At 51.5% G+C, this 24,553-nt stretch overlaps 1 protein-coding gene across 2 annotated transcripts; it reads right to left on the minus strand.

The window, feature by feature from the left end:
- Positions 1-15,512: 15,512 nt before the first annotated feature.
- NOTUM (notum, palmitoleoyl-protein carboxylesterase) lies at positions 15,513-24,421 on the minus strand. 2 transcript variants are annotated; one of them, XM_053568104.1, is made up of 12 exons: positions 22,442-24,421; positions 21,278-21,633; positions 20,156-20,208; positions 19,979-20,074; positions 19,487-19,547; positions 19,175-19,233; positions 18,701-18,803; positions 17,700-17,891; positions 17,481-17,581; positions 16,811-16,958; positions 16,453-16,500; positions 15,513-16,234 (listed from the first exon to the last, which is right to left on the minus strand). In XM_053568104.1, exons 2-12 carry the CDS (start codon positions 21,610-21,612, stop codon positions 15,928-15,930), a joined length of 1,503 nt encoding a protein of 500 aa, XP_053424079.1. In that variant the 5' UTR covers positions 21,613-21,633; positions 22,442-24,421; the 3' UTR covers positions 15,513-15,927. The 2 variants fall into 2 exon arrangements, with proteins under 2 accessions (XP_053424079.1, XP_053424080.1); XM_053568105.1 differs by lacking the exon at positions 22,442-24,421 and having other exon boundaries at positions 20,465-21,308.
- Between the last annotated feature and the right edge of the window lie 132 nt (positions 24,422-24,553).

Genomic DNA, 24,553 nt, shown 5'->3' on the forward strand with positions numbered 1-24,553 from the left:
CGGCCTGGGCCTGCTAAACAACAATGACAACCGCAATAAAAAAAAAAAAATAGCCAGGCACTGTGGCGGGCGCCTGTAGTCCCAGCTACTTGGGAGACTGAGGCAAGAGAATCGCTTAAGCCCAAGATTTTGAGGTTGTTTCTGTGAGCTGTGATGCCACGGCACTCTACCAAGGGCAACATAGTGAGACTCTGTATCCAAAAAAAAAAACAAAACGTAATTTAAGGCTGTGTGCCATTGTCTCGCATCTGTAATCCTAGCACTCTGGGAGGTGGAGGTGAGAGGAACCTATGAGCTCAGGATTTCAATTCCAGCCTGAACAAGACCGAGACCCCATCTCTACTGAAAATAGAAAAACTACCCGGGTGTGGTTGCAGGCACCTGTAGCAACATAGTGAGACTCTGTAATAAATGAATAAATAAATAAATAGGCTGGGCACAGTAACTAACCATCTATAATTCTAGCACTTTAGGAGGTTGAGGCAGATGGATAGCTTGAGCTCAGGAGTTTGAGAGCAACCTGACCAAGAGCTACACCTTTAATAAAAATAGAAAAAACTAGCCGGGCATGGTGGCACATGCCTGTAGTTCCAGCTACTTGGGAGGCTAAGACAAGAGGATTGCTCAAGTCCAAGAGTTTGAGGTTGCCGTGAGGTATGACACCACGGCACTGAACTCAGGGTGACTGAGTGAGACTCTGTCTCAAAAATAAATAAACAAATGGCTTTGTTTATATATATATATATATATATTTTTTTTTTTTTTTTGTAGTTTTTGGCCAGGGCTGGGTTTGAACCCGCCACCTCTGGCATATGGGGCTGGCGCCCTACTCCTTTGAGCCACAGGCACTACCCATATATATATACATTTTAAATTTTATTCAGAATATTACAGGGAAACAAATATTTTCGTTACATAAGTGGCTTTGTACCATTTGAGTCAGAGTTATAAGTGCATCGCCCAGGTAGTGTGCATTGTTACCCATTAAGTAAACAAGAGTTTGAGCTGCAATGCTGTGGCACTCTACCCAGGGTGACATAGTGAGACTCTGTCTCAAAAAAGGAGCCTCAAGCTGTCGCCCTGGGTAGAGTGCTGTGGCATCACAGCTCACGGCAACCTCCAACTCTTGGGCTTAAGCAATTCTCTTGCCTCAGCCTCCCAAGTAGCTGGGACTATAGGCGCCCGCCACAACGCCTAGCTGTTTTTTGGTTGCAGCGGTCATTGTTGTTTGGCGGGCCCAGGCTGGATTGTTGTTTGGCGGGCCCGCTTGAGCCACAGGTGCCAAGTCAAATTTATTATTATTTTTTTTTTTAGTGAAAAAAAATTTTTTTGAGACTAAGTCTCACTTTCTTGCTCCCAGTAGTATGCCATGGCACCATAGCTCACAGTAACCTCCAACTCCTGGGCTCAAGTGATCCACTTGCCTCAGCCTCCCAAGTAGCTGGGACTACAGGCGTCCGCCACAATGCCCAGCTATTTTTTAGACACGGGGTTTCGCTCTTGTTACTCAAGAGCTCAGGCAATCGACCCACCTCAGCTTCCCAGATTATTGGGGTTACAGGTGTGAGCCACCCCAAATAAAGTGTATTTTTTAGAACCATTTTAGATTTACAGAGAAAGTAAGCACATAGTACAGAGTTCCCACACACCCACACCCACTTTCTCTTATTGTTAATGTCTTACATGAGTGTGGTACATTTGTTCCGATTGATAACCCAGTATCAATACATTATTATTAGCTAAAGTTCATGCAGATTTCCCTAGAGTTTTTTTTTTTTTTTTAAGGCAGAGTATACTCTGTTGCCCTGGGGTTGAGTGCTGTGATCATAGCTCACAGCCTCAAACTCTTAGGCTCAAGGGATCCTCATGCCTCAGCCTCCTGAGTAGCAGCATATTTCCCTGGTTTGTGCCTGTCTGCATTTTCCATCCTCAGAACCACTCAGAATCCCACGTGGCACAGAGGCGTCATGTCTCCTGGGGCTCCCCTTGGCTGGGACAGTTTCCCAGACCGTCTTTTAATGACCTTGGCTGCTGTGACTGCCGGGGGTGGGGGGAGCGGCAGTGTTTTATAGACTGGCCCCCTGCTGGGTTAGCCTGATGTGTTCCTCGTGATTGGGCTGGGGCAAAGGGCTGGGGAGGAGACCCTGGGATGATGGGCCTTCTCCCCCTCACTCCACAGCACCTGCCTCAGCAGGGTGTGCCGTGTGGCTGGCACATGGTTCTTCATTGCAGAGTCCCACTTTCCACCCTGAGCTCTCTGGAAGGAAGTCACTTTGTGCAGCCACACTAAAGAGTGGGGCTAAGAGTCCCTGTGAGGGCAAAGTGTCTGCATGCCTCTTGTGGAGCTCTTCTGCAAAGGATGTTTGTCTCTTCTCTCCCATTTATTTATTCATCTATGTCAGTATGACCTCATGAATACATATGTAACACTCTGGGTTATGATCCAAAGCTATGGGGAGCTCTTTCCCCAGTCTCCAGGCTCTTCTCACAGGCTCTTCTCTCAGCTCCCATCAGTGTAGGGTGGGCGTGCATGTGTGTGCATGTGTGTGCGTGTGCACGTGTGTGCGTGTGCACGTGTGTGTACATGTGTGTGCACATGTGCATGTGTGTACATGTGTGTGCACGTGTGTGCGTGTGTGTATGTAGACGTGTGTGCACGTGTGCACGTGTCTGCATGTGTGTATGTAGGTGTGTGCACATGTGTGTATGTGTGCACGTGTGTGTACATGTGTGCACATGTGTGTATGTAGATGTGTGTGCATGTGTGTGCACGTGTGTACATGTGCTTTAGTATTTCCTTTCTGGTACTGCAGGATGGTCCAGGTTCAGCCTGTATACGTCCTGACTGTGATGTTGTGACCTGATAACAAACACATTTGGTCTCTGCCCTGTCCTTGATGCCTTTAGGGGGTTACTAGGAGAGCCCTCTGTTCTGGATCTGGTCTTCTGTCCTAGTTCCCAGCACAGAGCTCACAAGGCCTTAGTAATTTCTTAAGTGGCAGGAGCATCTGACACAAAGCTTGCAGATCCCTTGTAATTTCCCGGGTGACAGGAGTGTCTTTTGTTCTAATGAGGTGACTCTTGGTGGCCCCTGGACAGCTCAGTTTTGGGAGGCTGGTTGTTAGAGGTACCAGACTCAGAGAGAGCAGAGATGCTGAAGGTTGAATTGATCACCAGTGCCCAGTGATGTAATTGATCATGCCTATGAAACAAGGCCTCCATAAAGATCCAGAAGGTCAAAGGCCAGGCATGGAGGCTCACACCTGTCACCCCAGCATTCTGGGAGGCCAAGACACGTGGATTGCTGTTGCGGACCGCCAGTCGAATGAGTCTCAGTCTGAGGGTTTTTCAGGGCGAACGTTACAGGTTGATTGGAAGGTCGACGCAGGATGATTTTGACAGACTACTAGACACCACAAGTGATGATGAAAGTAGCTGCAACTTTACTGAATTTTAAGAGTGTCTTTTATACATTTTTGACAAAGCATTACAAATCACAAAAGACATTTTTATGACTTGCAGGTGGTCACAAGTTCTTATCTTGTCTTACAAACGTAGGCATTCAACCATCTATCTTACACAGTGTTTTGTCCGCAAGGGGGAACAAATGGCAGCTGTGAGGTAGTTGATAAGCAGCAGTTACTTTTCAGCTTCCTTTATTTAAAGTTGAAATGTGTTTTTTAACATACAACACTACTTTCTTTCATAGTTTTAGTTTCATGATTATATATAGTTGTTATGATTAGAGGTGTATTATGAATCATATAAGTGATTAAAGTGTGAAGGAAACATGAGAAATAAAAGGATATTGTATGAAAACTAAACTATATTGAAAGTGAGGTTAGGAAAGACAAGGTTAGAGATAGGGGGAAAGGGTGGGTGGATATCAGGTTGGAAACATTTTGTTTATGGTATTTACATTCTTTTGATGCACTGTATATTTTCAAGGTTTTTGTTCTAAAGAAGTGGTTTCATTAGTAACACCTGGTTGCTTCCCCTTATCTTGGAATGTTAAGGCTTGTAACTTCTCTTAGTTCTTTAATTGGTCTTAGTTTCTTATGATTTCTTTTAAAAACAGCTGAACATATTTTTTTATGTATAATGTTTGACTACTTCTATATATTTTTACTCTAATTAGTAACTATATTTTGATTTATAGTTAATTGCTTGTTAAACATTAAACTACTCTATTGATTTGTGTTACATATGAAAATTAGTGAAGTAAGACATTTTTCTAAGTAAAGTTTTATTAATTAGTGAAGTCAGATGTTTTTCTAAGTAAAGTTTTACTGCAGGAGGTGTCATGTTGGAACATCTTGTTTGCCGTGCCTGCATTCTCTCGATGTACTATTTCAATTCACTGACATTTATGGTGGGGACGTGCTGTTGTACAGGCTCTCTTGGAGCCACTGAGTCTGGCACAGCCATACTTGCTGTGTTTAATTGTGGATCAGTAAGTCACTGTGTTTATTCTTAGTTTCTCAAAACAATCAGGCAATAATCAGTCATTCAACTGAACAGACAGGTTTCAGGGTAAAGGTTTCTTAGGCTTTTATGCCGCACCTCATGACTTCCTACGTTCACTAAAAGGCATGCTAGGCAACTTATGCGCTGCTGTCGCAAGCCAGGGGGACTGGGGGCAACGCTCCGGGGAGCACTCACCGCCTTACCACAGTTTTTACAACGCGGACAGAGCCATCCCGCCACGGCTTGATGCCGGGGGTGCGGCATTTCCCCCTTTTTTGTTAATGAAACGTAGTTCAAAGAGGTCTTGGCGAACAGCCTTTAAGGAGGAAAAGACACAACGAAGAAGACATGGTAACAGTAAGACAACACAGAATATCAGGCATCCAATAATAATAATAAACACAATGTACTGAATCCAAGATAAAGGATTTAAAGACTTAAGATTGTCAGAGAGTGATTGAGTCAGAGCATTGAGAGATGTACTAGGTAGATGAGCTTCACTGATGGTAGTGATATCCTTTTGGAGGGTATGTAAGTCATGTGTAATATCATTATCCTTCCACACACCTTGTAAGTGTGCCTTTGTTTTGTTCTAAGAGGTGGAGAGGTTATAAGGTAGGGGAGTGACACAGATAGCTGGAAAAGTAGAGTGACATCTAGTTTGAAGTTTATGTTGTATAAACTTTATATCTTGTCCTAGGGCTAAGACTACTTCTTCTAAGATGTTAAGTTTTGCTTCAAGTTTATTATCTATGCTAGCTTGAGTCATTAAAGCTAGAGTGATATTGCTGCTGAGAGAATTAACAAAGTGAGCTGTGTGAACTTCTTGAACCAAAGCAGTAGTGGCTACCGCAAATGTTGTAACTATAGAAATTAAAGCTAAAATACCGAGAATTAAAGCAGCTATAAACCTCTTAGGTCGAATTAATTGATTAACAGTATGTAAAACTTGTAAGGTAGAGTTATCATACCAAGGATTATTTTGTAGATTAACAGGTAACATTATATAAGAAGGTTTTTTTACAATTAACATAACATTTAGTAATCTATTATTTACATGAAATATATCAGAAGAAGCAATACAATTGGTTATTTTTACAAGTTAAAAGATTTTAAAGGAAATATATAGTTAACTGGATCACATGTAAATTCTTTCACAAATTCTCTTTTATGAGCTTCATTTAACTTGCACAGACCATCTATAAACATTCTAAACTTTCTTGAACTTTTGTTCTGCCTTTTACTTTCTTACATAACTATTCTGCTTCAGGACAAAATTTATCACACAAGATTCTTTCTTTACACAATGTCATTCTCCTTTCTGTTTAATTTCTTTTACTCTCAAAAACTCACTTTCCATCAAACAGGATTCCAGTTTACCATGAAGTTACTTATTCACTCAGCTAAACTGATAATTAGAAGGTTTAAAAGACAAGAATTTTATCCGTTGACAAAGATTTAGTTTGTAAAAATATTTTTCTTATTTATATAAATTACTAGTGGCAAAGAGTCAATAATAAAGGTTTTAAACTTTACCCTTGGGATTTCGTCAGTGCTGTTGTCTGGGGGCTGTAACACTTGGGAGGCAGGCCCGCCCCACGAAGGGCAGGGGGGCCCTCAGCTTCCTTCCCCGCTGGGTCTTTTCAGCCGTCTTGGAGTCAGTGGAAATGTGCCCGGTGGTTTTGTTTGCTATCGGCGAGTGTACTTTCATTTTCTCTAAGCGGCGGGTGAGATCTTGCAGCAGCCGCTGGCGTCTCCTTCTGCGTTGTCTTTTCTGAATCTGAGTTAACTACTCCTGGAATAACTTCAAAGTTTTTAGTATAATTTGAACTTTTACCAATTATAATTTCAACTGTCCCCGGCAAGAGTTGCCCTTTTACTGCAGTGGGGATTAAAGTAACACCGTCCCATTTGGATAATAAGACATTCTTTTCACTTGCTAAATTTAAACCTGCACTCCCAGGAGTGCCCCGTGAAAGGTCATGAATAGTAAATTCAGGGGCTTGAGGATTCAAAGTAGATAAAGGCTGTGTTTTACAAGCTACAGCCTGCTCTCCCTTGGGGCCTGGGCTGGGAGAATGCCCCTTTTACTAGTTTTTTGATCTCCGTACGTCCTGATCCTCAGGATCAGTGTCTCCCTTGTCATTCAAGGGGGTTCCATCCTTATGAAATTTTGATTTACATTTATTTTTCTAATGTCTGCCCTTCTTACAGCGAGGGCATAAGCCGGGTGGGTCCCCCCTCGGCTTATTGGCATGGGACTGTTTACAGTTTTTTTGCATATGTCCTGGCTTGCCACAATTGTAGCAAGTGTTAGTAGGAGCTGTTGGCCCCTTGCCTCCTTTATTGAAGGAGTTTTTCACATATGAGCTAAATTTCTGCCCTTGCATTGCTGCAGCATAAGCCATACCCTGGGCTATAGCTGGTGAGGCATCCATGCATGCTTCTAACTGTTTGAGCAACAGTGATGTGCCCTCAGACGGGGGGAGCATTCTGTTAATGGCTTCTTCCAGCCTTGAAATAAAGTCTTGGTACGGCTCCTCCGCACCTTGCTTAATAAGAAAATGTATAAGCTCCTCCAACCGTTTGAGGGACACATTGAACCCATTTTTAACTAACAAATGCTGTAACATGACACTGAATATACGTTCCTCTTTGATCAATGCGTGCCTCATGGTACCTGTTGATTACTCACACTTAACCGGTCAGCCTTTACCGGCGGGACTCGAGCTCCCTGGTGAGAGTCGCCTTCAATCTGAAAAGAGAGAAAGAAAGAAAAAGAAAGATCACCTGTCCTTCAGGTCCCTGTTCGGGCGCCAGCTGTTGCGGACCGCCAGTCGAATGAGTCTCAGTCTGAGGGTTTTTCAGGGCGAACGTTACAGGTTGATTGGAAGGTCGACGCAGGATGATTTTGACAGACTACTAGACACCACAAGTGATGATGAAAGTAGCTGCAACTTTACTGAATTTTAAGAGTGTCTTTTATACATTTTTGACAAAGCATTACAAATCACAAAAGACATTTTTATGACTTGCAGGTGGTCACAAGTTCTTATCTTGTCTTACAAACGTAGGCATTCAACCATCTATCTTACACAGTGTTTTGTCCGCAAGGGGGAACAAATGGCAGCTGTGAGGTAGTTGATAAGCAGCAGTTACTTTTCAGCTTCCTTTATTTAAAGTTGAAATGTGTTTTTTAACATACAACACTACTTTCTTTCATAGTTTTAGTTTCATGATTATATATAGTTGTTATGATTAGAGGTGTATTATGAATCATATAAGTGATTAAAGTGTGAAGGAAACATGAGAAATAAAAGGATATTGTATGAAAACTAAACTATATTGAAAGTGAGGTTAGGAAAGACAAGGTTAGAGATAGGGGGAAAGGGTGGGTGGATATCAGGTTGGAAACATTTTGTTTATGGTATTTACATTCTTTTGATGCACTGTATATTTTCAAGGTTTTTGTTCTAAAGAAGTGGTTTCATTAGTAACACCTGGTTGCTTCCCCTTATCTTGGAATGTTAAGACTTATAACTTCTCTTAGTTCTTTAATTGGTCTTAGTTTCTTATGATTTCTTTTAAAAACAGCTGAACATATTTTTTTATGTATAATGTTTGACTACTTCTATATATTTTTACTCTAATTAGTAACTATATTTTGATTTATAGTTAATTGCTTGTTAAACATTAAACTACTCTATTGATTTGTGTTACATATGAAAATTAGTGAAGTAAGACATTTTTCTAAGTAAAGTTTTATTAATTAGTGAAGTCAGATGTTTTTCTAAGTAAAGTTTTACTGCAGGAGGTGTCATGTTGGAACATCTTGTTTGCCGTGCCTGCATTCTCTCGATGTACTATTTCAATTCACTGACATTTATGGTGGGGACGTGCTGTTGTACAGGCTCTCTTGGAGCCACTGAGTCTGGCACAGCCATACTTGCTGTGTTTAATTGTGGATCAGTAAGTCACTGTGTTTATTCTTAGTTTCTCAAAACAATCAGGCAATAATCAGTCATTCAACTGAACAGACAGGTTTCAGGGTAAAGGTTTCTTAGGCTTTTATGCCGCACCTCATGACTTCCTACGTTCACTAAAAGGCATGCTAGGCAACTTATGCGCTGCTGTCGCAAGCCAGGGGGACTGGGGGCAACGCTCCGGGGAGCACTCACCGCCTTACCACAGTTTTTACAACGCGGACAGAGCCATCCCGCCACGGCTTGATGCCGGGGGTGCGGCAGATTGCCCTGAGCTAAGGTTGGAGACCAGCCTGAGCCAGATCGTCTCTAAAAAATAGCTGGGTGTTATGGTGGGCGTCTATAGTCCCAGCTACTAGAGAGGCTGAGTCAGGAGGATCACTTGAACTCAAGGGTTTGAGGTTGCTGTGAGCTATTACACCACAGCACTATACCAAAGGCAACAAAGTGAGACTCTCTCTCAAAAAAAAGGGCCCGTGCCTGTGGCTCAGTGGGTAGGGCACTGGCCCCATATACCGAAGATGGCGGGTTCGAACCTGGCCCCGGCCAAACTGCAATAAAAAAATAGCCAGTTGTGGGCGGCGCCTGTGGCTCAGTGAGTAGGGCTCCAGCCCCATGTGCCGAGGGTGGCGGGTTCAAACCCAGCCCCAGCCAAACTGCAACAACAACAAAAAAAATAGCCGGGCGTTGTGGCGGGCGCCTGTAGTCCCAGCTGCTTGGGAGGCTGAGGCAAGAGAATCGCGTGAGCCCAAGAGTTAGAGGTTGCTGTGAGCCGTGTGACGCCACAGCACTCTACCGAGGGCGGTACAGTGAGACTCTGTCTCTACAAAAATAAAAAAAAAAAAAAAATAACCAGTTGTTGTGACGGGCGCCTGTAGTCCCAGCTATTTGGGAGGCTGAGGCAAGAGAATCACCTAAGCCCAAGAGCCGGAGGTTGCTGTGACGCTACAGCACTCTATCAAGAGCAATAGAATGAGACTTTGTCTCTTAAAAAAAAAAGGTAAATATTTGAAAAGAACAAAATAAAACAAAATAACAACTACAAATTTAGAAAACAATATAGTATAACACTATTTTCAAGCTTTACATTGTATTAGGTATTATAACTAATCTAGAGATGGTTTAAAGTGTATGGCAGTGATTTTCAACTGATGTGCTGTGAGAGCATCTTAAGTGTGCCTTGAAAAATTTTAAAGATGTGGCACGGTGGCTCTCGCCTATAATCCCAGCACTCTAGGAGGTCGAGGCGGTAGATTGTTTGAGCTCAGAGTTGGAGATCAGCCTGAGCAAGAGTGAGACCCTGTCTCTACTAAAAAAAATTAGAAAAACTGAGACAAGAGGATTGCTTGAACCCAAGAGTTTGAGCTTGCTGTGAGCTATGATAACACCATGGCAGTGTATCCATGGAGATGGTGTGAGACTCTGACTCAAAAAAAAAAAAAATTCAAAGCACAGTAAGTATATTCTTTTATTACTTTTTTTTTAAACAAAATCTCACTCTGTTGCCCTGGGTAGAGTGCTGTGGCTTCATAGCTCACAGCAACCTCAAACTCTTGGGGCTCAAGTGATCCTTTTTTTTTGAGACAAAGTCTCACCATATCATCCTGGGTAGAGTGCCCTGGCGTCACAGCTCACAGCAACCTCAAACTCCTGGGCTCAAGTGATTCTCCTGCCTCAGCTGCCCAAGTAGCTGGGACCATAGGTACCCACCACAACGCCTGGCTATTTTCTTTTTTTTTTTTTAGAGACAGAGTTTTACTTTGTCACCCTCGGTAGAGTGCCGTGTTGTCACAGCTCACTCACAACAACCTCCAGCTCTTGGCTTAGGTGATTCTCTTGCCTCAGCCTCCCGAATAGCTGGGACTTTAGGCGCCTACAACAACGCCCGGCTGTATTTTGTTGCAGTTTGGCCAGGGGCCGGGTTCGAACCCGCCACCCTCGGTGTATGGGGCCTGAGCCACAGGTGCCGTCCTTCTTTTTTTTTTTTTGGTTGTAGATGTCATCATTTAGCAGGTCCAGGCTGGATTTGAATCTGTCAGCTCCAGTGCATGTGGCTGGCACCCTAGCCGCTGAGCTACAAGTGCTGAGCCTCAAGTGATCCTTTTACCTCAGCCTCCTGGGTAGCTGTTTTTGTCTCTTTTTTGATCACCATAATTTAAATATGTCACAGAAGTTTAACTATAGGTTGAATGTGCAATGAGATAAAAAAAAAAAAAGGTTGAAAAACACTGGTATATGGGAAAGACTGGGTTCAGTGGCTCATGTCTGTAATCTCAGCACTCTGGGAGGCTGAGGTGGGAGGATTGGTTAAGCCAAGAGTTCAAGGCCTGCCTAACCAAGAGCAATACCCTGTCTCTGGTAAGAAAAGGTAGAAAAGTTAGCCAGATGAATTGGCACTAGCCTGTAGTTCCAATTACTTGGGAGGCTGAGGCAGGAGGATTGCTTGAGCCCAGGAGTTTGATACTGGAGTGAACTATGATGATGCTATTGCACTCTAGCCTGGGTGACAGAGTGAGACTAGAGTCAGTTATAAGTAAAAAATATACATATAATAAATAAAGTATATCGTGTGTCATGCATAGGTTACTCGCGAATACCATACCATTATATTCCAGGGACTGGAGAACCATGGATGTTGGTATCCTAGGGGTCCTGGAACCAACCCCATACCGATACCAAGGGATTGCTGTGCTTGCCTCTGGAATCTGAAGCATCTCCAAAGAGTGTCAGAATTGATTTGAGCTGGAGGACCCCACCTGGTGTCTGCTGCAGAATCACTTGGTGTTTAGATAAATGCCTCCCAAGTTTTGGTGACCAGAGGCAAAATATTCCGTGTTGGGCGTTGAATGTTGAGGGTGTCAGAGTAGGAAAAACATTTTGTTTTTTTCCCCATTTCACATACTGACCTAGTTCTAAAATCAGCTACATCTCCAAGGTGCCCTGGCTGCCTTTGCTCAAAAATAGGATTAAAGACCAAGGTCTGGGTAGTAGGTGTGCTCCTTGTTACTGGGGTGTGTTTTTGCAAATTTTAACAAGTACTTTTATAAACAAACACCATTCTTCAAAATGTATTAAAAATACCTTTTCTACAGTGAACTGCAAAGGTCACTGAAACCAGACTCTGCACACATATTGAGATTCATAAACACCTGTATATTTTCTCCCCTTCCACCACCCCCATCCATGCAGGTAAATATCTAGCCACACGTTATCCTTGTCATTCCGTCTGATTAATGTCTTCTTCTACTGAACAAATATGTGTCCAGCAGCTGGAGAGAGCCCAGCCCTATTCTGGGCACTGAGAGATGGCTGTGAGTAGTGGAGACAAAACCTTGTCCCCAGGGCCGGTGTCAGACCATGAGCCAGGATTGAGCACTCAATCACGGATTGAAGGGTACTGTCTGGAGGAAGAGAATGGATGAGACAGGAAGTGGGGGTGCCTTTTCTGGGGAGGTCAGTGCAGGCCACCCTGAGGGGGTGATGGGAGGTGTGGATGGGGACACAGGGTGGGGGGAAGAGTGTTGGAAGCCTGTGTGGCCAGAGTGCAGTGCTTCCAAAAGGGCCTCCCCAGGGCAGGACCCCCAGTTTCAATGGGCATTTTGTGAAGAGAGGAGAGATAGCAGTGGCCATGTGAGATCTTGCACCAGGCATTTCAGATCTGTTTTTTCAAGGACAGTATTAAGTTTGGAATCAGTTAAATGGAAGTTCCATCATTCAGGCACCTGGGCTGGCAGGTCTTGCATGAACGTCCTGACGAGAGACAGAGGAGGAAGGTACTCGCACACCTGGAGAGCTCCACGTGTCTGTCCTCCTGGGTCCCAGGGGCTCACTTGTCCCTGATCCTGCCATGAAGCCAGCACAGTCCACACCTGCCCCAGGCAAACCACACCTCCTTTCTTCCTTCCTTTCCACAAACTGGGGAGAAAGGGCTTATTCACTGGGACAGCCCTTTGGGTCCAACCACAAGCTCTGCATTTAGTGAGCCTGGCTCTCCTGGGACATACACGGCTGCATCCCGGTTTAGCCCCCTTGGGTGGACAGCATGCCCACTGCCTCTGCCAGGCGCATAGCCCACCACCCCGACAGGTCTCTGGGCTGCACGCCCTGAAACCCTGCCTGCTCTGACCATAGCACCTCTGGTCACTCCCTCCAGGCAATCTCCACAGATGGGGGGACTGCCAGCCCCTCTCTGGACCCCAGCCCACCTCCCTGCTGAGTTCCTTGTCCTCGTGGGTAAGCTCTGAGGTCACCCAGGAGCTACTCCTAGGGACCCCCTCACCTCTGGTCCACCATCCCTGACCTCATTGTCTCCCTTGGCCACTGGGGCTCCACCTCACAGGCCACATGGGAGTGGGCTACGGAGGACACCATACATAGGCCACCTAGCTGTGCTGGGATGAGGACACTGGTGATGAATGGGCCCCAAAAGGGGCAGCATAAGGCCTGGTGCTCAGCAGGGCCTGAAAGGGCTATGTCTTCTCAGGTCTTCTTAGGTCCAGAGCTGCCCTGACTTGTTGGCACAAAGAATTAGAACAGGACACAATTCCTGTCCTGTTGAGGGGTGAGGACACAGGGTCTCCACAATTACCCCCACTCCTAGAGTGGAGCTGCAGGCTCCCTGACATGGCAAGGAGACTCCTCTGACCCTTATGGTCACATTGGCTCTCTAAACCTCATACTCTTTGCCTGTATATGGAAGCTGTGACAAAGCCTCCCTCCCAGGGCTACTAGAGGGTCAATGTGACAATTGGTGTACAATGCTTGCTCAGGAAGCCTGACCCTCATCAGTGCCCAAGGTCAGCATTGGTGCAACCTTGATATTATCAAAACTGCAGTGCCCAGCCAGGCACAGTGGCTTGTGTCTGTAATCTCAGAGTTTTGTGTGGCTGAGGAGGGAGGCTCACTTAAAGATAGGAGCTTGAGACCAAACTAGACAATATAGTGAGACCCCAGTCTCTACAAAAAATGAAAAGATTACTCTGGTATAGTGGCACCTGTAGTCCCAGCTACTCAGGAAGCTGAGGTGGGAGATTGCCTGAGCCCCGGAATTTGAGGCTGCAGTGAGCTACAATGATGTCACTGCATTCTTGCTAGGGTGACACAGTGAAACCCTGTCTCTAAAAAAACAAGAAACAAAAAAACAAAGAAACCTTACAAAGCCCATGTATCCCTGGCATCCCACTCTAAAAAATCCAAAATTCTCTGGACACATCCACAAGGTATCAGTGTTCCAGAAGTGAAGCCAGGTGACTGGGACCTTGGGCTACAAGGAGGTATTCCCACCCTCCTAGTCTCAGTTATCTTTTGGATTTTGAACCATGTGCATGAATGACATAATAGAAATAAATAAAATGCAAACTTTTTTTTTTGGCCAAATGAAGTAAAATGCAAACTTTTAAAAAATTGTTAAAATGGCACATACCTGTAATCCTAGCACTTTGAAGGGCCAAGGCAGGTGGATCATTTGAGCACAGGAGTTCAAGACCAGCCTGAGCAAGAGCAAGACCTCATCTCTACTAAAAATGGAAAAATTGGGCTCAGCACCTATAGCTCAGCTGCTAGGGCACAAGCCACATACACTGGGGCTGGCGGGTTTGAACTTGGCCTGGGACTGCCAAACAACAACAACAACAAATAGCCAGGTGTTGTGGTGGGCACCTGTAGTCCTAGCTACTTGGGAGGCTGAGGCAAGAGAATTACTTAAGCCCAAGAGTTTAGAGTTGATGTGAGCTATGATGCTATGGCACTCTACCTAGGCGACATAGCGAGACTCTGTCTCAAAAAAATAAATAAAATAAAATAGGCTTGGTGCCCATAGCACAATGTTTACAGCGCCAGCCACATACACGGAGGGTGCTGGGTTCGAACCCGGCCCAGGCCAGCTAAACATCAATGGCAACTGCAACAAAAAATAGCTGGGCATTGTGGCGGGCGCCTGAGGTTTCAGCTACTTGGGAGGCTGAGGATCCCTTAAGAGAACTGCTTAAGCCCAAGAGTTTGAGGTTGCTGTGAGCTGTGCCATGGCACTCTACTGAGGGCGTCACAGTGAGACTCTGTCTCAAATAAATAAATAAAATAAAATGAAAAAATTGGCCAGGTGTTGTGGTGGGTGCCAATAGTCCCAGCTACTGGGAAGACTGAGGCAAGAGGATTGCTTGAGCCCAAAAGTGAGGTTGGCTTGGCGCCCATAGCTCAGTGGGTAGGGTGCCAGCCCTATACACCAAGGCTGGTGGGTTTGAACCTGGTCCGGGCCTGCCGAACAACGATGACAACAACAACAACAAAACAGCTGGGTGTTATGGTGCGTGCCTATAGTTCCAGCTACTCGGGAGGCTGAGGCAAGAGAATCACTTTAAGCTCAAGAGTTTGAGGTTGCGGCTTGGTGCCTGTGGCTCAAGCAGCTAAGGCGCCAGCACATACACCTGAGCTGGCGGGTTCGAATCCAGCCCAGGCCAGCCCAACAACGACAGTTGCGACCAAAAAATACCCAGGCGTTGTGGCGGGCGCCTGTAGTCCCAGCTACTTGAGAGGCGGTGGCAGGAGAATCGCTTGAGCCCAGGAGTTGGAGGTTGTTGTGAGCTGTGATACCCTGGCACTCTACTCAGGGTGACAGCTTGAGGCTCTGTCTCAAAAAAAAAAAAAAAAAAAAGAATTTGAGGTTGCTGTGAGCTGTGATGCACAACACTCTACCCTGGACGACAGAGTGAGATTCTTGTCTAAAAAAAAATAGAAATTGTTAGCTAGGTAGAAAGGTTTTTCTGGAATAATGAAAGTGTTTTGGAACTAGAAAGCTGATCGTGTTCGTGCTAAATGTCACTGAGCTGTTCAGTGCGAAATGTATGTTATGTGAATTTCATCAAACAAAATAAATAGAAATAAAATAAAAAGAAATATGAGTTGGCTCCTCCCACACTGGGGAGTGGGTCCCTGCCAAAAGGAGGGACAGAAGTAGCCCCCAGGAAAGGGTTGTAATTGGGTTGAGGTGGGAGGGCCCCCCATGTCTGCCTGCACTTCAAGTGGGGCAGGTCTGCCCGTGCAAATAAACACGCCCACAGGGTGACGTTCTTTTGTTGTCTTTTTTCATTATTAAAAAAAATATGTTACAAAACAATATCATTCATCATATAATTCTTGCTTATGTTCATAAAATTTAAAGTAATAAAAAAAGTCATTTTATAAAATAATACAAAAGGGTCTGATCTGCTGGGGCAGGGATTGGGGGAGTCTGTGGAGGGAGGATTCAGTGCTTTGCTCCTGTCTCCGCCCACCACTGGAGGCATAGGGGAGCAGGTGGGGCTGAGAAAGACCCGCAGGTCATACCTAGGTTGACAGCAGGTTCCCAGCTCTGGCCTCCTGAAGGCAGGGCAAGAGGGACAGGGAAGGCTGCGGGATGGTTGGGCTGGTCAGTCAGGGAGACAGACGAGCCTGCTGGTGGGGTGGAGGTGGGAGCGGTGCAGCTCCTCCTCCAGGCGACCCCTTAGCTTCCGCTGCTCAGCATCCCTAGCAGCTTGCTGGGCTCCAGGCCCTGCTGCTGGGCGACTGTCTGCACATCGAAGCCCATATGCATGAGGAACTGGGCCACATTCATCTCCTGCCCTGTGAACTGGTCCCGGATGGTAGGGCATGAGGGGTTGCAGTGGGGCCAGGGGCAGCTGTCCACCAGGTGGACAGGGCAGCCCTTCAAGGGGGCTCTGCTGGCCTTGTGGCTGTCGTGGAGGCTCCTGTCCCAGCAGTGAAGTGCACGGGGCAGCGAGGTACCCTTCACCTGGACATCTGTCCAGTGGCTGTGGATAGAAACCCAGCCCGGGTTACTGGTGTGGAAAGGCTACTACAGGGGGGCAGTCTTAGTACTTGTCCCACAGCTATGGGCAGCCTGAGGAAAACCCTTTACTCAAGAGCCAGAGGAGGCTGGCAGGAGGCAATCTTGGGTTGGTGGTGGAGATGGGGACTGTGGGAGCTAACACTGCCAACACGAGCTGCCCCAGGGCCTTAGGACACTGACCTCCGGATGATGATCTCATGGGAGAGGCAGGCTGGGGCAAAGCTGGCCCTGGTGGGGAAGAGACAGTGGCCTGTGAGCCCCATGTCCTCCTCAGCCCCTCCCTCACTCCTTGGGAGCTGCCCCCAGCCTGGCCTCCACCCCTTCCCGTGGCCACCAGCCCCACTGCTGGCCAAGGCCTTGCCCTGCAGGGTGGCAGGGACCATGCTCTTGCTCAGGCTGGTCTTGAACTTCTGGCCTTGGGCAATCCTCCTGCCTTGGCCTCCCTGGAGACCTCCACTTTTAAGTCAAGTGGTTGACTACATATTTGGAGAGCTGAGTGAGCCACCAGGAGTGGGGGGCCCCAGACCAGCACACTCACGGCACATCTCTGAGTGTGTCACGCAGCTCACGGCCCACATTCTGAATATACAGCCACTGGCCCTCCTGTACTGGCTGCCCTGTGAGGTGTACGTTGTCCACAGTCAGCTGGGCCTCGTCAAATAGCCACTGCACCACGAACACAGGGCCTGGGCAGGGGAGGGGCACGGCTCAGCCCAGCCTTCCTGCCTCTGCACCTCCCCACACTGGTCTAGTCTCTCTCCACAATGTCACCACCAGCACCCCAGGAGCGTGCCTCCTTCTTTAACACCATCCTTCTGTAAGAAGAGACAAAGCCAATCCCACTAGTTCATCCTGGCCCTGGGGGCTCCACCTGGACCGGAGTTTGGCATATGTCCCCTCACATGTGACCTTAAAACTCCCAAGTGTGGAACTGGGGAGGGACTGACCTAAGGCCCCCCAGAAAGGGGCTGCCACGGATTCACCTGCGAAGCACACCACTAACCACCTGCATAGACAGGGTCACCAACCATCTGGCTCTCCTGGGACCGTGGGTTTCAATGCTAAAAGTAGGAAAGTCCAGACAAGTGGCAGCGACTAATCACTCTGCAGATGTGTCTCCCCAGGCCCAGCCTCTGAGGGTCTGGGCTCACACTGTATGTGCAGGAGAGGGCTCGAGGGAGTGTGGATGCCATGCAGCCCCCACTCACAGCGCAGAGTTGGGTAGACTTTGTAGCCAAAGAAGCAGTTCCACTCCTCACCCTCCTGGAACTGGCGTCGGCAGCGCTCCGGGACCACCCCGTTCCAGTACCTGGGCCATAGTGCACATGAGGCCTGGTGGCCTTGCCTCTGTACCACGAACTTCCCCACAGACTCCCCCCTAGGCCCTTTGAACAGGGAGGCTGGCTTGGGCGGGCTCTTCAGGGTACCTGATGCCCCGGCGGATGGCCTCCGTGGGTGCGCAGGTGACGGTGTCCAAGCAGTCTGTGCCGCGGTACTGCTTGTTGTCCAGAAACCAGCCTGAGTCCACCAGGCCCCGCACCTGGATGGCTGGGTAGCCCAGCTCTGCCAGCTGCTCAGCCACCCGGTCCACATTCAGCAGCACCCCGGTGCCCCCGGCACTGCAGGAGAGGCTGCATGTGAGGCCTGGTGGCTGGGTGAGGTGCTTAGCCCCAGTCCAAGGCCGGGAAGATGGTACCCCATTTACTCTGAACTACAGACATGTTCCCTCCTTATGGACAAGACCCGGGCCCTTGGGGAAACAGAGAAAGGCTGGCAGAACTCTGGACAAGAGCCCACAGATGAGGTTGGCAGGTCATGGAACCAGACCCCTCTGCCACTGGGGCCCTCTCTCTCTCCAGGCTCAAACCTAGAGCCACCCCCCCACACACACACACACTAAACCTTCCCTCCCTTCTCACTCTCAATTTGCTTCCCTTTCCTTATCTCAAAATGAAGATAACCTACTTGGCTTTGAAGCCCCCTGGGTCCTCTGCATACTTGGTGGGACACAGTGACCAGAAGGGGCGATCCCCAACTACAGGGTGACTGTCAGGGGCTGACCCCTGACCAACTATCGGGATCGCTGCAGCCAAGTCTTCCCCTGTGCCAACAGCCATTCATCTGGAAGCCATCTCTGGCCAGCTCCCAGGTACAGAAGCCAGACCTCAGAGCTCCCTACCCACACCAGTTCTCCTGGCTCCAGCCTCTGTCCTCCTGGCCACCTGCCAAGGTCTAGCAAGGCTGGAGCCACCAGGGCTTTCCACAAGGCCAGAAGACTGGACCCTGGGGTCAACCCAAGGCTCATTCCCCTCCCTCCCAGACACACTTCCCCCTCAGCTTTGTTCAGGGTCTGCCCCATCCCCCCAGCATCCCCATACTCCATCAACTTGTCCCCACCCCCATCCCCACCCCATCCTGCCCTGCCCACCTGCTCCCGGCCAGCAGCAGCACCTTGGCTCCGCTCAGCCCTCTGCCTAGGAGCTCCCGCACCACCTCCTGGATGATGAGGGCACCCATGAAGGCATACTCGTCTATGTGGGGGAGGAGGTGGCTTCAGGTGGGGGACTAGGCAGAAAGAAAGGCCTCCTGCCCCGGGTTGGCTGGCAGAGGGGTCTGACTCTAGCTGGGAGCTGGAGAGGGAGTCTTCTGGGGATGGGGCAGGGCTGGGGTGGACTGAGGGGAGATGGCTCATGTGTACAAGGTCAGGCTGGCGGCCCCTCCCCAGGGAACACAGAGAAATAAGGACCACCACAGGAGTCCAGTTATGGACAAGCAGACAGTGTGTGCCTGGGGCAGGCACCATGGGACACAATGTCAAGATGTGAAAGTCACAGGCTGGAAGTCTGCTTCTCCCCAGCCCAGGTCCCTGCCCTATCATGCCAGGGGAAGGCGGGGAACTCACTCTTCTCAGACTTAGACGAAGCCCCACTCCAAACGTCACTGGAGCAGTAGGGGATAAAACTGCAACACAGGCCTGTGTGAGGCTGCCGTGGACTTCTGCTGCCCAGGGGCCTCCAGGAAGGAACCTCCCAGGAAGGAACCCACCAGGATGGAACCCTCCAGGTGGGAACCCCACAGGATGGGACCCTACAGGAAGGGATTCCCCTGGAAGGACCACCTCCAGGACAGGACCTCACCCAGGAAGGGCTCCCCTCCACTAAGGACCCCCCCTTGGTCAGGAAGGCCCTGCTCCAAGAAGGCCCTCATGTCTTACACCATGTTCGCATTCCACCAGTGGGGGTTCTCCTCTGGCTGTGAGGACAGGATGCCCGTGCCTGCCGACACAGAAGTGGTGGGTCTTTGTGGTGGGAGGAGCCATGCGGGGAGACTATAGGAAGGATTCGGGGAGGTGGGGGCTCCCACTGGGCCCCAGCAAGGGAGGCAGAGGTGCTGCTAACCTGAACCCAGGTTTCAGGATGGGGGATGAACGGTTGGCTATCCCAGGAAACCACCATGGCCATCGTGTCTGGCCAGGCTGTGGCACTGAATGCCACCCTTGACCCCTCCACCCTCCACCAGCTGACCCAAAGGGGAAGGATCGCGACAGGAGCAGCCCTGGTAAGCACCTACAAGTTGTCTGTGGAACGGAACCCAGAAGGTGAGAGCGACCACTGTCTGGTCTTAGGAAACTCAAAGGCTCGCTGGGGTGCATGCTGCAGGGAGAGAAGGGGCTTCCTCCGGACTCTAGGACGGCAAGCCTGCTGACCTGTGCGAGTGTGTGGCCAATCTTTGGAGCTCATGAGGCGCCGCATGGTGTCGTATCTGGAGTCGCAGTTCTCCCGGTTGAAGCAGTACCAACCGCCTGTGGACAAAGCTGCTACGTTCAGGGCCTGCGGCACCAAAGGACCCCCGCCCGGTCCACCTCCTCGCCCCTGGGACGCACCTTCTAGAAAGAGCAGCCACCGCCGACTGCCCTTGGACTCCTTCAGGTAGTAGCTGCAGGGAAGGACGCGCGGAGCGGGCGGTCAGGTGGAGCTGCGGACTCATCCGCCCCGCGCCCCCTCGCGCCGGAGAAGAAAGGGTCGCTCCACCTGCCGCCGCGCGCGCGTACGAGGCAGCCGCACGGGGGCGCCAGCGGCCAGGCCCACAAGGGGCGCACCGCCAGGCGAGCGGCAGCGGCCCGCCCCGGGAGGTGGCGCTCGCGGACGGGGAAGGGCCGCGAGGGGCTGTGTGGTCCGCGGAAAATCCCCACCATTCGCTTGGAGCGGGCCTCGCTATAACCTCGGCGCCGCAGCAGACGAGGGGGGTTCTCCCCGGGCGCGCAGTGGCACTCGAAGGGTAGAAAGCGCCCACGCTGGAGCGGTGTGCGTGGGCGAGGGAACTGGGACGCGCCAGGCGGGCGTGGAGGGGCGCGGCGCTACTGAAGCGGTGTCGTAGCCCTGCTACCGAGGCCTGACCTAGTGTCCCGCTTCTCCAGCTGTCGTCGATCCACTGTGCGCTTGGTGTCCCCATCCCTCCCCGACCCTCAGCCTCACATCTGTCCTTTATCTGCTTCGGGCCGGCGAGGGGTGAAGTCTGCACCCCAGGTCCATGGTTCAAACTGCTCTCCTCCTTTCCGCCTGGCGTTGGGATCCCTGGCAGTCCAGAGTTGAGCTAAGGTAGGGGGTGGGGGGACAGCAGGACTCTCCCCGCCCCCCAGTGTCGCCTCTTCCTACTGGAACCAGGGCCACTCTATTCGGACTGCCATCTCCCCGCCCAGAGACCGAAGGACGCGAGCAAAGGGGCTGAGGGGTCAGTGCCCGATCTGGCCGGGGACCAGGCTTTGGAGCACTACCCTGTTCCCCGCAGGGAGAGTCATCAGCCGGCCCTCTCCGGGGCCAGCGCCACCGGACGCCCGACGGGAGTCTTTTCCCCTGGGGCGAGAACTGCCAGGCCAGTAGGGAGGATCCAGCGCAGAGACTCAGCGCGTCCGGGCGGGGGGAGGACGCGGAGGTGCAGGCGCTGAGGTGGCCTCCGCAGCCCAAAGGGGCCCACGGGTCGGGGTCCTGGCCCGCGCAGGCCTTACCCGGCTGGGCTGCCGTCATTGCAGGTCACCGACGTGTTGAGCAAGAGGTGCAGGCGCAGGTCCTCGTTGAGCTGCTGCGCAGAGCAGGGGTACAGAGACTGAGCCAGGCTTTTGACCTGCGCCATGAAGCTGTCCATGTTGCCCTCCACGGCCGTGAAGTCCAGCGGGAAGCTCTCCACCGGCTGTCCGGCCGCCGGCGCCGCCTCGGCCCGCTGCGGGGGCTGTGGGGGCGGCTGCTGGCCGCGGCGCCGCCAGGTCTTCCTGCCCTCGCCGCCCCCGACCCAGTGCAGCAGGCCCAGCAGCAGCAGCACGCGCACCCTTCGGCCCACAGCCATGCCGCTCGGGTCTGCGGCCACCTGCGGAGAGCGAGTGGCCTTGAGGCAGCGGCGGTCGGGGCGCTGGGCCGGGGGCGCCAGGCGGCGGGCTACTGGCCGCTCCTGCTCGCTCGGCCCGGCTCCCGCCCGCCGGGCCTGGCTGAGGAGGCGCGGGGGTCAGGCGTCGAGGCTCTCGGGTGCCGGGTGCCGTCGGCCTCCGCAACTGGGGCTCCGTACCCAGCCGGCCGAGGGCAGCTCAGGGTCTGGGTGCTCTGGCTCCGGCCCGCGCCAATGAGCGGCGGGGGCCGAGCCTGGGCGTAGTTTGCGGGGGCCGCGGCGGCCCGGTTGCCCGCGCGTTAGATGTGCCGCCGCCGCCGCCGCCCGGGCTTGGCGGAGGGGGGAGGGGGCCGCGCTCGCTTTTTTCTTGGCGGAGGCATCGCCTTTTCTTCCCAAACCGCAAGGCTGACGGAGGGGCCTGGACTACCCCGCCGCGGCCGCCGGAGGCGCTCCCGGCCCAGCTCCGTGGGGGGCACCGCGGCCGAGCGGCCCCGGCAGCTCCACTCACCGTGGCCAGCCCGGCGCCACCGCCCCTGCCCCCCGGGCAGCTGGATGGGGCGACGAGGGGGGCACGACGGGGAGGAGCTACGCTTTTCCGCGCCGGGGGGCTCCGCCTGCGGCTTAGCGGGCCGCGCCCGACGGGCTCTGGGCGCAGTGCGGGAGCGCTCACCTGGGTCCGACAGGGTCCCCCTCATTCCCTACTGACCAGGTCCAGAGCAGCCCATGGACAACCCAGACTCCGGCCGGGCATCCCCCCGCCCCATCTCGGTCGGCCCCGGCGCCCCGCGCTCACCGCGGCCAGCGCGGGCGGCCCAGTGGCCCGGGCTTCTCAACGTAGCTCGCCCTGCGCCGCCCCGCTGGTGTGCCGGGCTCGGCTGCGCTCCCCCTCTGGCGCTGGCGCGGAGCCGCCAGAGACTTTTATCCAGCAGGGCCCCCCAGGATCAAAGCGGCGGCGGACACAGGGCTTCGCGCCGAGGGGCCAGCCTCAGCGGCGCGGGGGCCTCCGGGAGGAGCGGACAGGTGGGGCGCGAGGCCCTGTCTTCCTCGGCGACCTGCAGGAGCGACCGGTTGCCTGTGCACGGCTCCGCGGGGGAGTCGCCCGGTCCTGCGCCTGAGGGGACTGATTCTGGGCGGCTCTAGAAGCTGCTGGGTCGAGGGGGTGCGATGACCTACTGAGGTCGGTAGGCCGTTGGGTGAGGCCCTGAACATCCCTCCCTGGCTGCCGCACCCCTTGCAAAGGACCCCCGAGAACCTCTCCCTGCCCCAGAGGCCACAGGGGGAGGGGCTGAGGATGGGAGTTGGCTGGCTCGGTAACCAAGTGCCTCTGCACCACCGCCTCACCTGAGCACACCTCCTACCACACCCCAAGGTTTAGGTCACTGAGGACAATAACATTGCTGTCAGAAAGCAAAATTGGAGGAGTGGGGACAGGTGTTTGCTCAGGAAGGCTTCTGGCTCCAGAGGCGGTGGGGCGAAGAAAAGCACAAATTCATCCTAGAACACACAAAGCTCAGTCTGCGGCTGTGGTTGGTTTTTTCTCCTGCAGTCTGGTGGATGTCATTACGTCCATTCTGACCCTTTGGGACAAGGATACAGACCCAGAGCAAGGCTTCCAGAGCCCCTTCTGATTAAAGGGCCATGGGCGGCATGCAACACCACATGGAGGAGGGTGGTTAAACCGTGCGCCAGGCGGTAGGGGCCTGCCTGCCAACCCCAGCAGCGCCCAGGTTGCAGGCAAAGCTGGAAGAAGGCGGTCTCTGCAGACCGTGCTGCTGGATTCTTGCAAAACAGCTAAAGACCAAAGGGGACCCTTGAGAACTGTTGTACTACGTGTTTGAGGAGCACAAGGTGCCCTGGTGTGAACCATAGGCCTATGGTCTGGCTGAGGTGCCTGGGAGGTGGGTTGTGCCACAGCGCAGATCCACTAACAGGCACCCACGAAGCGGGGGCAGACTCTTTTCCCTGATGAGGGGAACTGAGTTCAGAGAAGCTAATAGAAAATCAAGTCTTGGAATTACCTCTGCTCCTTCAGAAATCCTGGTGGGGTCAGTTTAAAGGCCATGCTTGGAACTGGCCAGAGGCAGGAACTTCAAACACAGGTGCCAGCCTAAGGTGTCCTCCTGTCACCCCCCACAGGGAAGGCTGGCCTGGGCCTGGTCTCAGCATTGAGCAAGAGCCTGCCTCAGGAGTCCTCCGCCTCCCAGGGCTGCTCCTCCAGCCCAGGGAAGAGATAGGACTTGCTGCTCCCTGCAGGGCGGGGACATGCCTGCTAGAGTTCTCCATGCTGACCTTTCTCTGTGCCTCTGTTTCCTCTTTAAAGCAGAGCGGTGACCACACCTCTATCAGAGGGCTGCTGCAGGGTTATGGGAGACCATGGGCCCCAAGTGTGAAAGCACAGGACAGGACGGCACTTATGACTACCAGCAAAACTCCAGGATAAGAAAGGAATGTGAATGTTATATTCTCTGATGTTTGCTGTAACATGATTTAGTCTGCACGTTGAATCAGAATGAGTTCATATTTTGGTTTATTCAACACTAGTAGCAGAGGCAAAAGGGGGCTCAACACCCACCCTCCGGCAGAGTACCTAAGACCTTCTGTCTCAGTCTCGCTTCTCTGCAGCTCCTTCCATGACCCAGTGACTGACAGGCTATAGCGCCCCTGAGGCTCCACAGCTACTCACACCCTGGTCAGCATCGGACTCGGTCCTCACACTCCTCCCTCCCTCAGGGCCAGCTTACCCTCTGCATCTGGGACTCCCCCCACCCAGAGTGTTCAGCACCTAAAATCTGGCAGAATTTCCTGGGAGGGCAGGTTCTAGGAGCCACCAGGCACTGAGGCTCTGCTTCTAGGCCATTTGTACTCGCAGCTACTTTGGCCCTGACAAGTATGAGGAAGGAGGACC

Source organism: Nycticebus coucang, chromosome 18, assembly GCF_027406575.1.
Source record: "Nycticebus coucang isolate mNycCou1 chromosome 18, mNycCou1.pri, whole genome shotgun sequence".
NCBI classification, from domain to species: Eukaryota; Metazoa; Chordata; class Mammalia; order Primates; family Lorisidae; genus Nycticebus; species Nycticebus coucang.

What these genes read in the sequence shown, in the direction of transcription:
- NOTUM (XM_053568104.1), bottom strand. Translation starts at nt 21,612, where the DNA reads ATGGCTGTGGGCCGAAGGGTGCGCGTGCTGCTGCTGCTGGGCCTGCTG. An exon ending in AATGACGGCAGCCCAGCCGG is followed by an intron (nt 20,209 to 21,277) that starts GTAAGGCCTGCG and finishes CCTTCCCTGCAG; the next exon opens with CTACTACCTGAAGGAGTCCA. An exon ending in GTGGCTGCTCTTTCTAGAAG is followed by an intron (nt 20,075 to 20,155) that starts GTGCGTCCCAGG and finishes CTTTGTCCACAG; the next exon opens with GCGGTTGGTACTGCTTCAAC.